Raw genomic sequence first — 15,821 nt, forward strand, 5'->3', positions numbered from 1 at the left:
GAAACAGAATCTTTAAATCCCATAGTCGGTATTGTTGGCAAGGTGGTAAAAGCGGTGGCTCCCCTTGCTAGGCAAAAATAATTTCATAAACACAAACATCTTTTCACCCAACGTTAGACATTTCTGTATAAATTAAAGATTTGCCACGTTCTAAGAAAGCCACTTTTCCAGCACAAACAGCAGCAGTGTTTGCCAGCAGTCACACAAGAAAACAGCCCTTCTCAGCCCTTGCTCCTTTAATCCATGTAGTTCCTATCAATATTAACCTCTTATAGAAATTCTTGTACAATATAACTATTGAACTTTCTTGACTAGGAGTGTTTCTGAAGCTGTTAGTCATCCCTATAATGTATTTTGCAATCAGCTAAATCATCAAAGTATTTTTTAACAATGAACAGTTCAGAACTGACAGATCTACTTTCTTGTTCACACTGCTTATCAGAGAATAGATATCACATATGTTTTCCAGGTGCTTCCTATAGTTAGGATACCTTTACAGAAGCCGCTCATGAAAGATAAGGTCATAAAAGAGATGAAAAATGTGTGAGCTTCATACACTTATGGTTTTATCATCAGACAAGATAGCTTTGGTAACAGTCAAAAACAGAACACTCCAGCTTCGTATTGAAGGGCGAGGACATTGAAGTTTAAAATTCTGTTTTTGTTTGCTTTGCCTAATAGCCCCACGATATTGTTGGGCTTAAAATAACAGTTTGGTAATAGATTAACCAAACAAAAGTGTCGTGATAGATGAACTCTGCATAGCCAAATTACACCTACGGTTATATCACTGGATACAAAAATAAAATTATGCAAATGTTACTCCTTTTTGCTAACACCTAAATCTAAACATTTCAACCACCTGAAAAGAAAAGGTCCATGAGGGACGCCTGGGTGGCTCAGTTGGTTGGACGACTGCCTTCGGCTCAGGTCATGATCCTGGAGTCACGGGATTGAGTCCCGCATCGGGCTCCCAGCTCCACGGGGAGTCTGCTTCTCTCTCTGACCTTCTCCTCGCTCATGCTCTCTCTCTCAAATAAATAAATAAAATCTTTAAAAAAAAAAAAAAAAAAAAAAAAAAAGAAAAGGTCCATGACCCTGTGGATCCCTGTAATGGTGTCTATCTGACTCCAGTCTTCCTTTAACTTGCTACAAGTGTATAAGAAAATGTAGGATTTTGCCATATTCAAGATAGTTATATTCCGTGGACAATTATTTTTAAAAAACACACATGATTTCCTTAACCTATCTAATATGTCATTGCTTTGGCAATAACTTTTTTTTCCTATTCCAGAATATGAGCAATTAAGCAGATCAAAAGAATAGAGCCCATATTTACTGGTCTATAAATTTTCAGACCCTAGATGAAGAAACATTTTGGAGCAGCTGACGACAGTGGTCCAGAGCTAAACCTGTTATTTTGAGAAGAAACTCAATCTCTACAATTAATGGATGACTACTGTAATTTGTGGTATTCTATTATAGCTAGTAAGAGGAAATTATTGAACATGCTGATGTTTATGGTACTTATATAAAAGTCACAAATAAAGTATTAATAACTTAGGAAGACAGCACAGTGATTTATAAATTATTTCTATAGTTCTAATCCTAAACGCTTACCCTAGATGTGACTATCGTCCTCCTTGCGAAAAGAGCTTTCCTCAACATTTAAGTTCACTAAAGATCTGGAGCATAAAGGAAATTTCCACATAAGATAAAATAAGGCACATTCTCAGCAGTATATCATCCAAGAATTTTTGCTTTACATTACTTCTCTCAATGGGCACTTGAAAGAGTCAATACATAAGCAAGGGCGGAAACATAAAAAACACCCCCCCCTTTACAAAGATGCTTCTAGAATGTGTATTTCAAAGTTTATATATTTTAAGTATTTTTTCTTATTATCCTTTCCCCTTCTCCCTACCTCCCTCCCCACTGCCCTCCAAAACCCTTCACTGAAACAACTGTATTGCATTCAGAGGAGGATTCTATATAATTAAGGCACTTCTTGCTCCAAAGCAGAAAGTTATGCCTGATAATATATAAGTGAAGATAAGTGAAGATACTCTGAACTGTAATCTATCTTTCACAGATCAGTTCTGTTATCAAGACACCACTATTCCTTCAGTTTCCTGACTTCATTCTTCAAGGTTCGAACCCAGAATTCATTGTAGGGACTCACCGTCTTCAACAACAACAGAAAGCAAAGGCAAATCTCACGGTCTCTGAAACGGTCTCTCCAATAAACCAGCCCAATCCAGAAAGATCAAGCCACCTGAAGAAGGTAATATCTGAATACTGCTTTCCATGCAATCTTGTTTGTTCTTTCCTTTTTAACAAAATGATTCATCCTGAAGAGGTCTCTCCACTCTCATAATCCAAATCCATTTAAGCCTATGATTCATAAGTAATTCCTCATTACCATAGTGTTCCATTACTGTAATAAAATTTACTGATTATAAATAGACTTTATTCAAGCCACACACCCAAAGTGCAAAAGCCCAGTGGAGAACACATTCTGGGACAGCAGCTAACAACTCCTGTCTATATCTAAATGCCCTTTATCCAACGTTAGTTCAAACACCTTAACGACGAATGATTCTCAGAGCTCAAAATAGAGGATAACAATTATTTTTTCTCCTGATGAACCTTATTTTTCCTACTGCTTGGCAATCAAAATCAAACCTCACCCCCATTTTTTTCTCTCTACAATGGCTTGTGAGACATTCAGATTTGCATTTAATGATTCAACTTTCAAGATACCTGTCTTCCTCTCATGCTTCTCATCATTTCTATGATCATTTCATCTTGGATCATGGCCATCTCTCTGACCCACACCTATCTCTCCGGGGTCAACTCACACCACAGTCTCCATTGCCCTCTTTGCCCGTGCATCAGGCTCTTGCCAACGACACACTGTTCCATCTACCTGAAATACTATTACTTCTTTTCACCTACTTAATGCCTATTCAGCATGGGGCAGCAGCTCAAATATTGGATTCTGAAGAGCACTTTCTCTCACCTTCCTCACTACATCAAACTACCCTGTGCCACTTGTGTGATTACTTTATTAATATCTACCTCCCCAGGATCATGTAAACTCCAGAACAGCCAGGGACTTCCCTGTGTTTACTTACATGCTAAGCACAGCATGCCCCACAATGTTGGACATAGTACATGTTCAATTAATATTCATCAAACTGGATAAAGCATGCATTTTGAATGGACTGATGGCATAATACTTTGAGTCATGAAGTAAAGACAAAGAAAAGCTATGCCCTTTGCATAAGTTTATTCTTCATAGTAACAGAATGTAGAGTTGGGCATGTGGACGCCTGGTCATAAAGACCACGTCTGCCAGCCTCCCCTTTAGTGAGGTGGACCGCTCCTAAGACTAAGTTCTGGACAATGGGATGTAAGCTGGAGAGTTTTGAGGCAGCTTCCAGGAACCTAGTCTTACAGCTGAATCTAATCCTGATGAAGTTTGCATATCTGAGCTAAAAAGGGGAGGGGGGAAAGTATTCTAGGTCACATTAGCCTCGTCCCAACTCAGATCCGTATCTAGCTTCTACCACGAGTCAGAGTCCCAAGTCTGTTATCACAAGACCCATTTAGACTCTTTTTACCACAAGGTCTTCCCACACCACCTCCCCACTCAGGGCCAGCAAGAGGTCCTTGGTTGCTGGTGATAACGCAGGAAAAACAGAGATAGTATCCACAGCACCGTCCAGATTTTTAGAAACGTGGGAGAATTTTTCCCCTCTCTGCGTTAATTTTTAACCCAGTAATTTCATGAGTATTTGTGGTCTTTATAGGCACAGGGGAACTTACCCTATAATGATAACAGATTTGGAATTCAGATATCCTTAATGCCAAGACATTTAGGGATCTTTTTTTGAGGTTTCCCAAAAATTAGGAATTTGAAACCAGACTTAACATTCTTGATCACTGTTATCTCCTAGAGCTCACTCATGTTGCCTAAAGGTACTAATGGGGGTTGATTCAGGCCTTCTAGCGCCCAAAGCTTATACAATTTGGGAGGCCCTCTTTAAAAGAAGAATACAAATCCATAATTACAAAATCAGGTCAGGGACATGCAAGGAGTCTATGCAAGTGAGTTCTGAAGCTACACTATTGAACTTTCAGATGTTCATATACTATTTAATATCAAAATAGCTAAATGATCGCTAAATAAACTCAAAAAGGTAAATGAATATATCTAATATTGAAGTTGAAGTTTAAAGATAAAATTCACATTTTTTAGTAGATTTTCAAAATTTGTTCCTTTACTTAGTGATCTGATTTTTAGGGCTATCTTAGAAGTTATCCAACACAACTGCCAGTATTATAGAGAAAACACCCTTCTTTTCCAAATTGGGTTTTCCTTAGTATATATGAGATTTTCCTTGTCCATTTTTCACCAATATCACGCTATATCTTTGTAGTATAGTTTCTTGTTATAAGTTCCCATATTTCAGTATATGCTCTAGTATTCAGCCACCGGGACAGGATGTAGGAGCCCAAGGCTCAAGGACTGGGTGAGGCAGGTGTGTGCTGGCCAACAGCTTCCTTACTAGAAAGATGCTCAAGACAGCAAGGAAGCTTGAGAATGAACATACTCCTTCATCACCCCAAACATAATGTTTTCTCCACTCCTTACATTTATTCCCTTTCTCACCTACACCTGTTTTCCTTTCCTTCCTGGATGACTGTATCTTGAAGAAATGAGAACAGTCTTTCTATCTTCCCCTTTTTGCCTCTGTAAATGTGTGGTCACGTATGAACACACGTATCAAGGCTTCCACGGCCAAAAACAAGTCATATAGGTTTTCAGTGGTGGTTAACTAGGCTGGACCACAATTTGCATTAAAAAAAAAAATCTAAATAAAAAATAGCGGGTCTCGTGCTAATTCTGTGCAAGAGAAATGACATCACATCTCACTGTTAAATAGTTAGGAGGGCAACGTGTTTTATATATCTGTAGATTTCTACCCTGATAAAACTCTATCTTGAAAAATAATCCTTAAAGAGACCTTCCCTTCTCACTGTCAGAAAAAAATATAATCACAGCCTACCGTCTGAGCAATTCCACTTTCCATCTCCGGGATATAAGACGTGGTGAGATACAGCCACTGTCAAGTTTCAGAACAGTTCCTTGTCTAATCTTTCCGTTTCTCCAGATCTCTGATACAGAACCTGTTAGAATGTATTGCTTACTTTTCCAGTTCCTATGTTTATCTCACTTCCACTCTTGCCATCTGCTGCTGCATTTCCTTCAAAAAGTGAAAAGTTTCCACAGTGCCCGAGCTTTCCCTGCAAACAATGCCCTCTTCCCCTCTTCCTTCCTTCCTTTCTCTGCTTTTTATTGAGTCTCATTTCGTGTTAAGGTCAAGCTGTTTTAAAGAGTTCACGTTGCACACCTTTTGACAGGGCTGAAATTCTTACTCAAACAGTTTTGATGGATTTGTAAACACTTTTTTTTTAGGCAGGGGGGCTTTATTCCTGGCTTCAGCCCAAGTACACCCATTTTTGGTTGTCCCCATTCATCTGAATTACTTGAAAGCAGCTTTGCAAGAAACAGGCGGTGAAAAACAGTGGCTCATTTCACGCCACCAAATCGGGGCAATGTAATCATCTGGTTAGTGGGATGAGTCTAAAAGATCATCCGATATAGCTCTCTCATTATATCAAAATGCCAACTCCACTTACTGAAAACTAGCTTGTAACGACAGTCTTTAGCTAGAAATATTTTAAGTACACCTCTAATTCCTTTACCTGAGCCTTTCTTTTTTATTTATTTTTCTTAACATATACCCTTATTCTTGACTGACATGTCAAGCTTGATAGATGTTTAATTAGAGAACACCAAATTATTGCATTATTGCATTATTGCAGATGGCAAATTAAAAATACCTTGGAAAAAAGTCAGTTTTATGCTTTCTATGCCCACACTTCTTCAGATGTGTTCATCTTCTTCTGCAAGAATTATACTGCTAGACACTAGGAAACAAAACCAGTTCTCTATTTCCGTAAGTATAACCACCTGAGTTTTAACTCAGCATTAACCTTTAGTAGTTCTATGACTTTGGCCAAGTTGCTGACTCTCTGAAAGTCACAGGTGAAAACAGCGTCTACCCTACAGGCCAGGCAGTTGATTAGAGATGATACACGTGCAGCAAGATGTCTGACTTTCAGGAGCCGTCAGCAAATGAAGGTTGTTATTACCATTATTGTAATTATTATAATTGGTACGTAGTCTTAATGCCAATCTCTGGAATCTCACTGAACTACAAGAAGGAGCTGAGCAAGCGATCTGCATTCCTTATCAGGATTTACTCCATTGGTATAACACATTCGGTTATTTTTCTTGATCTTTTAAGAACAGCAAAAAAGTGACTTTATGACTATAATTAAATTCATCGTACCCCAGCTTTCCCTTTTCACTTTTATACAATCTATATTTAGGCCCACCTAAATAAAGAAATAAAGATTAGGCCCATCAGAAATAAAGATTAGGCCCACCAGAAATAAAGATTACCCCCACAGGTAATGGAGGGGCAAATTCTTTCGTGCCTCCTGTTGCTTCTCAAATGATCATCAAAACATTGTGGGAAGTTTAACATACGCGCAAGAAAATATGAATTTTATATTAGGAGATTGGGAACTTTGAAGATCTTATTTGACTTAAACCTCAAATATGTTAGCACAGAACAAAGAACATTTTCTCAAATTACTTATGAAATTTAAGAATAAAAACTAGAGGAGACATGGCTCCTTCTAAGAGATCAGTTTCTCTAAGATGATAACATTTTTTTCTAAAATCATAATATGACCAAAAGTCAGATTCAAAGTTGTCAACTGTGTTAATTCCATATAATTAAAATAAATTGGCTTCCCAGGGTTCTCTAATACTAATGCTATTTCATAATTTAAATTTGCCTTAAATAGAAAAATAAATTAAGAGTCAGTAGATGTAAATGACTGGCAAATATTAATGTAGACCTGTATGAATTGTTTTATATATATATATATTTTTAAAACAAAATAAAATAGGAAAAAAACATTTTAATTAAAACAAGGATTTATACGATTACAACTTGGTCAAAACTATTTTTTTCAGTTAACATGGCCTCTTCATTCTACCCAAAATATCACAGAGAAAATGTAACAATAAAAGGACTTATAAATAAGTAGTTCTTCCTTATAGTACTCAGCTAAAAATAATGATTAATTAATTCAGTATCAGATTAAAAGTTAAAAAAGCAACAATGTAGATGTCTTTTAATATCCAGATGCATATACAGATTATATAGTATCATTTTATTATTATATTATGTATCATATATATAGTACCAGGAAATTAAATAAATTCTTACTCTTCTTTTGACTTTCAACATTGTAGGAAAAACAACAAACTATAGTAAATTTTTCAATTTAACTAAATTGAAATTTAATTTGCCTAACTAAAACTTAGGCAAATATCTCTTGACATCTTACATAGTCCAGGTAGAAGTGGAATGAAATACGCTTTATTACAATATGAATTTATTTTATAAATAATGAGAGAATTAGGTAATTAAATATCTTATCAAGTCTTAACATATTTCAAAAATATCATTAGTAGACTGCACACTGAAGATATGTTGGTGGTCAGCTTACAGACAAAACAATAACTTGAGTTTATAATATGCAAAAAAGTAGTCTATATTATCATACATGATTCATATAAATGATATCATCATGAATCATGTCAACACAGCATAGAATCAATCATTTCAATTTTGTTGAATTTATTATGATGATATATCTGGGATCAGAGATGAGGTAGACAGACAAAGCTTGATCTGACCCTCATATATAAAACACAAGTAAGTCATGTACAAAATTTATATACCCTCTGGTTCCATCAAAACCAAGAAAACACTGAGTTCCTATAAGAACAAACTGCCTTCAAATGCTCTCATTTTTTCCAATAATTGTGGTTTAAGAAAAAAATCTGATACCCAAAAAAACCCTCTGTTTGGGGGATTTTAAGATGGTCATAAAAGGGTGATACTATAATATCCTAGGTATTATTTTTTTCTTCCAATCTCAGAAGACAAAAATAGTACAAGCCCAACATAAATATGGCCTCTATATCTATATTCTAAAAACAATTCCATTCCATTTTGCATTGTTAGATGACTTACATAAGAAAAATGTAAGGATTTTAAAATAATGTAAAAAAGAAAAAAAAAAAAAAGAAGAAGAAGTCCTGGATCCAGGAAAACAGAGTTTGCCAAGGAACAATAATGTCATGTGGAGGGAGGGGGAGGTGGTGCAGAAGGGAAGGGAGGTCCGTGCCAAGCAAAGCTGGGGGCTGTTCAATCAGCTCTATCGGGCCTCCATCAGTGTCTCCACTCCAGCCAAATCCAGAGAAAACAAGGAGTCAAAGATTCAGGTCAATAAGCTTATAGGTGATTTGCACAAACAGTTCCTCCAGCAAGGTAAAAAACAAAGTCATATTGGCTTTTCTTTTTTATGCCTTCTCTTTGAACTCTCTGGTCCAAACACACCCTGGAAATGTCAATGTTATATGCAAGAATTTTAAAAGCTCAGCTTCTTAATCCCGTTAAGAAAAAAGGAACCAAGTTGCCTGTAAAGATCACCTTCTTTATTGCGCTCAACATGATTATGGTAGAGCTGCCTTTTGCAGATTCTGATTCTAGTTGCCCAGGCATCAGAGGAGGTGAAAACATGTCATTAAAGGCAGAAGGGAGGAGGAAAGAAAGCATCACGACTGAGAAGCGTTTATGGAAGACAAGTAAATAGACTTTCCGAACTAAAAATAGTAATAATAAAATAAAAAGTAAATAGAAAACAAAACAGTGCATTTGTTTGACACTGGAGCAAATAAAAAACAAGCAGTTTCTATTCCCACAACCAAATATGCATGAAGTGTGTTCTTTTTTCTTCTTTTCAGTATGAAGGATCTAGATATTAATACTTCTGTTGCTTTACCTTAACTTGGAAAAGGGATAAATGCCAATAATCTAGGCTTGGGTTTGTTACCAAAGAGAAGTATGGCTTTTCCCTCAGTTCTTTTCTTTTCTTTTTTAAAGATTTTATTTATTCATTTGACAGATAGAAATCACAAGTAGGCAGAGATGCAGGCAGAGAGAGAGGAGGAAGCAGGCTCCCGGCTGAGCAGAGAGCCTGATGTGGGGCTCGATCCCAGGACCCTGGGATCACGACCCAAGCCAAAGGCAGAGGCTTTAACCCACTGAGCCACCCAGGTGCCCCTATTTCTTAATATTTAAATGAAACTACAGAACTACATAAACTGAGAGAAAGAAAGAAGTGGAATGTGGGGGAGGGACATATCAATGAGTCTGGCAACCCACTGGCAGAAATAATTAAGCACGATGATGAAACCAAGGCTGAGATTCACAGCTTCCAAGCTTTATCTTTCTGATACAAGGATGTGGTATTGTGGAAGGGAGCAAAGTGACTCATACCATCCTCCAACACCCCAAACTGCTCTTCCGGAAACTACATTAATGAGCTACAGATGGAGTCTCATCAAGCCCCTGGCTAAAGGGAGGATTCTGATTGGGGTTATCTGTATCTCCTGACAGCCTCCCCAAATTACTTGTTTCCATTTCCTACTTGAACCTTTCCTTTCTGCAGGTCCTTCTCTTCTAGGTATAAATAAACATGCCGTGACCATGCGTCTTCTGCTAGTTCCAGCTCAACTCCCCTCTCTGGCTCACCCAAGCCTTCGATGCTGGTGGGAATCCAACGGATTCCTAAAGCAAGTTGCTGCACAGGTAGGACTATGCCTCTCCCACTCCCCAGCTCTCTGCTGTCCTCTTCTGGCTTCCTGCGACACTGGCTTCACAGGGAGGGCAGTTTCCACCCAGAGTACAGGGTACTGGGAGCTCACTCCCTTTGTCTGGGTCTCTGGTCAAAGTTCACCTTCTCCATCACTCTTATAAAATCTCTCTCTCTTTCTCTCCGTTCCCTTCCCCCCCTTCTCTCTCTCACTCTCCTCTCTCTATCACACACAATCATTCTATTACCCTTACCTGTTTAGCTTTTCTTCATAGTGCTCAACATTACCCATCATATTATACAATATGAGTTTGCTTATTTACTGTCTCTCTTCCTGAGAATGAGATTGACTTTTGTCTACTGCTGTATCCACAGAACTGAGAAGAGAGTCTGACACATACCAGATGCTTACTATATGGGTTTAGTTGAATTGAATTATCTATTGAGCAGAATTGGAAGCTTCTGCCAATCTAAGTAAATTTCTGTTTATGTTTGCTTTTGGGGTGATATTAATCACTTCTGGGCTAGAGTTAAACCCAAGCTGAGTAACTCAGGTTTTATTCTAGTTCTTTAATATGCTATGCATTTTTTCTATTTTAAAGTTTCTTTAAAATAAGAATATAACCTTTAATTTCTGCAAACAACCTGTGTCAAATATTTTTGAATGTGGTAAGAATGTCCATTGTTACACTGTATCAGTCACCTTAGTTTATGGATTTCCATTGTGCTCCCCCTTTTCAACCTGAATCCTTCCAGACTGAACACATCTAATATTAATTCATCTGTCTAGGCTAAGTATTTCACCCAGTGATTTCTCTGACCATTCTCTATACATAGGTCCTATGATTTAAAGTCAGGTTTGTTTCTCTTCCAAAATCAACTTTGATGGCATCATTTTCCCTTTCAACTTTTGTTTAGAGATGATGTCACCAGGAATACTTTGGAGGGACCCTCAATACCTTTTCTAGATAATCATAATTCAAAGTTCACTGACACAGTTTCTTTGGAGTTTTCTTTTTTTTAATGACAGTATGTTCTCCTAGCCTACAGTGATATTGACCTGCCACTTCTCTCCCTGTTCACAATATCCTGTGACATTCTCTTGGAATGTATCCCAAGACATGTTTATTTCATTTCAGTCATTAATAAACTTGGGCATTTCAATGAATGAACTCTTCCTGCAAATAATTAATAATAGTGAACCCATTTCAGAACTGCTCCATGTCACCCCCACCATGAAACTTACTGTCTCTGAGTTTATCCAAGAATCTCTAATACAGAAGAGTTCCCACCTGCCAGCGGTAACATAAGAAACACTCCCCACCAGTTGCTCTCCAGACCACTTGAGTTTCAGTTTATATTAGTTTGCTTAGTTCTGAACATGCACTGATGTACTTCCATGTTTACTATATAAATCAGAAGAAAAGCAGAAAACAAATCACTGAGGCATATAACCAAGCACCACAGGAAATGTGTAGCACTTATGGACCCAGCCTTGATGTCTTCGTCATGTGTAAATTCAAGGAAATAATTCTTGCTTGTTTCCTTCCTCTCACAGATACTGCAAGGCAAGATGCCAAATGATCTAAACTCATTGCACAAGAGGAGGAGGCAAATTATAAGTACTGCTTTATATTTTGTTAAAATTCCTGAAATCTAAGGATAGCAAGCAACTTTGAGAAGAGCATCTTTTAACAGAGTTCATTTCATTCATTTGGAAGATGAGAAATAGACGTGAAATAGGCAATGAAGACAAAGTAATGAGTGACATAAGAAACTTCAACAGAATTGCCAGGTTCCAACTTTAGGCCTGCAACTCTAACAAGGGTTTATTAAAGGTGATCTTTTCCACTTTTAATTGTGAATATTTATGACTTAGACTCATCTGATTAAGAATTTTACATATTTAATATTGACATAAAATTCTGACCAACATTTTGACATTTCTGTGGAATATTACATTATGAGAGTGATTTGAGTCATTTTTAATAACATGATTTATAATGACTAGCAATAATATTAATAAATGCTTCGAGACTTACAAAAAGCCCTGCCCTTTGACAACAAGGAAATAGACAATATCCATATGGAGCTGAGGAAAATACCATAACAATAAGAGCAGAATCGTTTTAAATACTGAAAATATCCCGTATAATGCAGCTCAATTTCAAAAGTAGGAACATTTACTTATGAAAAGTATGTCTTCATAGACGTACAAAAGCAGGGAGTTTTTCCTTACTTTTTTTGAATAAAAAGGAAAGTTACAATGGCATAGGGTTGTTTTTATACACAACACAGTTGCTAAGATACAAATGAAGACAGACTATAACTGTACGTGTATCCTCCGTATCCTCCCCTGACTGTCTGAACACCTTGTTTGGAACACTTATGGTATTTTAACCATGTTTTTGTGATCTGAGTTTTTAACCACTATCTTCTGTTTAATACAAAGAAAGCATTTAATGTTCTAAAGTGTTATCCCTGGAACTCCATAAAGAAACCATGTCCTTGCTAGATCTTAATCATGGCTAGATCTTTAGCAGAAGAAACTTTCCAAAGACTATAATTCATTTTCTATATATATGTATACATATATAGATACACACACACACACACACAATTTCCATGTTGTTGTAAATGACATTAAAATATTTTCAAAAAATATGTTTCATCAGTGAGTCCAAGTTGAAATTATTTTTCTTCAGAACATTTCTTATATGCTCCTTCATCATGATGTTGGTGGTCTCATTAACCACTGAAATACTTACACTCTTTTAATGCTAAACCTATTTCCTTCCCTGTGACCGGGAAGAAAACATAATCGTGTATCACTGAGACTAAAACATGAATTTCTACAGAAAGATCAGTTTCTAATTTTCCAGAGAGAAAATTTTCTCTTCCGATTGTAGCTAATCAACTTAAGTGAAAAATGGATGGAATTCCTACTATGACCTCAAGGGGATGTAGTATGGGTCGAAGAGCTGGCTCTCTCTTCCGCCAGTTCCTACTGACTGCAGTGAAAATCTTCTGGTCTCACATTTTATGAGAGTAAAATAATGAAATTCTTTTCCTATTAAATAAGGCGACAGCAGTTTGTAAGAGTTATAGTCGTATTTATCCTGCAAAAATTGTATGAGAAAATGAAAATTCTTATTTCTGCCTCTCATTACTTTCTTATTTCAAACTAAACATTAGGAAGTTATTTTTTTTAACCTATGACACATTAATTGTATATTTATTTATAATTTGACATTAATTTGTATTTTAATGATAGATTTAATTACATATATTTTCTCATAAAATACTAAAATACTACTAACTTAAAATTTGGGAGTTCTATATTCTTTTGTTAAGCATAGCCCTCAATCAATGATCAGCCCAGAATGTAATCTAGTAATACCTAACACTACTGCTTCTCCGGAGTAATTAAATGGACAAAAATGAGTCCACATACTCTTTTTACAAGAACAAGAATACGTGGTACATGCTAACTCTTGGTTCCTTCCCTTTACTGTAATCCTATAACATAAGGCAGGTTCTCTACAATGCATTTAAAAGTATACTTCCTGGAGCGCCTGGGTGACTCAGTGGGTTAAAGCCTCTGCCTTCAGCTCAGGTCATGATCCTGGGGTCCTGGGATCGAGCCCCGCATTGGGCTCTCTGCTCAGCAGGGAGCCTGCTTCCTCCTCTTTCTCTCTGCCTGCCTCTCTGCCTACTTGTGATCTCTGTCTGTCAAATAAATAAATAAAATCTTAAAAAAAAATATATATATATATGTATATATACTTCCTGACAAAGAGGGACCATGGAATCTCTTCAAATATAGATTAAAGCACTTCTCATTTCCAGCCAGCTTTTACATGTAATGCTGAGGCTACTATAATCAAAAAATGATTCTAACACCCAGAACAACTACAGAATACGTTGGCCTAAAGTCTAAGTCAATACTACCAGTAAAGGACCACTCAGCCCATTCCATTCTCATCTTCAGCCAAAAGCCTCCGACATGGGAAACAAAGGCCACATTACAAAGTCACCTTGAGGTCTTCAAGAGTCAAGGAGGTTTTCTACAGAGGAGGTTTTCTCAACTTCAGGGCAGCCGGAGGCTAGTGCCACCATTCCATCTCCAAGTTGTTCGGGTTCTACTGACCACAGGAATGAGAAGTGGCTGACTTCTTTTGTTTCTAACACACCAGCAACAGGAGAAAGTCAAACTGGAATTTTAACAACGTACACCAAATGTATATGTGGCTCCTGAGATACGGGTATTGGTGGGGTCTGGGGAAGCTATATCATCATTCTTAATTTCAGACTGTCTCTGATCAAGAAACTTACATATGTTAAAAAAAAAAAAATTTGGCTTCACATAATTTCTCCGCCTAAAAAAAAAAAAACGGACATCCAAAAAAGCGGTACATAATACAAGCACAGATATGGAGATAGACAGTCACGCCCTCTAGAACACGGTCATGGTAAAATCAGCAAAAGGAGCTGTTCAAAGCATCAAAGTGACCCAAACACTTATGAAACTATGCACTGGTGCAGGAGGTGACAGAAGACTCATCTCACTTACAAAGAAAACCAATTAAATAAGAAAAAAACTTTTTTTTAAATCATGAGAAAACTTAAATGCACTTTCGGAAAAAAGCAAGCAAGTGAGTACACATACCCAATGAAGAAAGTGTTACTGGCAAGGCCACCTGGCTCCAGGTCAAGGGTGGAAATAAACTGAGATACATGGTCTCAAGCATAAGCTTAATGTGTTAAAAGAGCATCTAGGATGGGAAAATAGTGTGTATTTTCTTACTTGACAGTATCTTAAAAAGGACCATCCTCTGTTTTGAAAGTCAACGTCAAACAGTTAAAGCGTTCCGTTGTGTTTTGTTTTGTTTTGTTTTGTCTAATTTGTTTTTTATTAAGTAAACTCTTAGCCCACCATGGGGCTCAAACTCCCAACCCCAGGATCAAGAGTCATATGTTCTCCCAGCTGAGCCAAGGAAGTGCCCAACCCCGGGATCAAGAGTCACATGTTCTTCCGACTGAGCCAAGGAGGTGCCCCTTAAGCATTCAGTTTCTATAAGTTGTGAGCCAGAAGCTTGGGCTGGGGCTATCTGCCCCATTCAGTGCTTATACTCAGTGCCTTGCAAACAACTGACGTTCAATAAGTACTTGGAAAAGAATAAATGAATACATGAGAAACATAAAATGTATTAGAAGTAATTGGCCAATCAACATGAAAATATTTTTTAAATATACAAAATGACTTATTAAAGCGGAATTACTTCTTTTCACCCTCAAAATAGCATTTTGTGTTTAAAAAATTCTGTGGCTATTTTCAGACACTCGAATGATGTTATTAGCCCCTTGCACACTTTCATCTCACTCTCTCAGCGTGTTTTTTAAACTTTATAAAATCATCTGAGCAAACGAACTCACAGATTGCATCTAGTCATTAATGATTACCTTTGTTACAAAAGTATTCCACTTCTTCACAGCTCAGATTCTCAGGCCCAAATTCTGTAGAAAAGCTTTCCTCCAGTGGAAAGTCCCCTTTGGAGACGATGTCTGTTTCCTCTGAGGGACACTCTTCTTCTTCCTCTTCAATGGCATCTTCTAGCGGCCCTTGAAAAAGAATCAGGGACACTGTACCAAAAACATCCAAAGAAGATAGTGAAATAAAATCCTTTACTAGGGTCTTTTGATTATAGTAGTGAGGGAAAAAAATATATTCTAGGAATGGGCCAAGCAGTATCAATCAGCAAGGGGACTCACACAAGAAAATTCCACTTTCATATTCACAAGAAACAGTGACCTATAACAAGAAGTGGAAGGAAACCAGTGCCTCGACTTACTATATAGAAAGCGACCGCCATCTTCAAACCTTCCCCACCCCCAATTCCAAACCCAAAGCTGTTGCTGCTGCTGCTGCTTTTTTTTTTTTTTAAATTCTCTCCCGAAGAGCAAAACTGTGCACTTTATGTTCATTTGTTAGAATTAACTGCCTGGTA

The 15,821-nt window shown here is 37.1% G+C and overlaps 1 protein-coding gene across 2 annotated transcripts in view; it reads right to left on the reverse strand.

The window, feature by feature from the left end:
- ZFPM2 (zinc finger protein, FOG family member 2) overlaps positions 1-15,821 on the reverse strand; it is a 453,035-nt gene that overhangs the window by 343,442 nt on the left and 93,772 nt on the right. Inside the window, exon 2 of one of the 2 annotated variants that reach the window (XM_032858490.1) lies at positions 15,277-15,435. The exons of the other annotated variant lie outside the window; for it this stretch is intronic. Coding sequence (XP_032714381.1) covers positions 15,277-15,435 — 159 coding nt within the window. The remainder of the gene's footprint in view (positions 1-15,276; positions 15,436-15,821) is intronic. 2 annotated transcript variants of the gene reach the window in all.

Source organism: Lontra canadensis, unplaced genomic scaffold, assembly GCF_010015895.1.
Source record: "Lontra canadensis isolate GAN:19392208 unplaced genomic scaffold, GSC_riverotter_1.0 scaffold15, whole genome shotgun sequence".
Lineage (NCBI taxonomy): Eukaryota > Metazoa > Chordata > Mammalia > Carnivora > Mustelidae > Lontra > Lontra canadensis.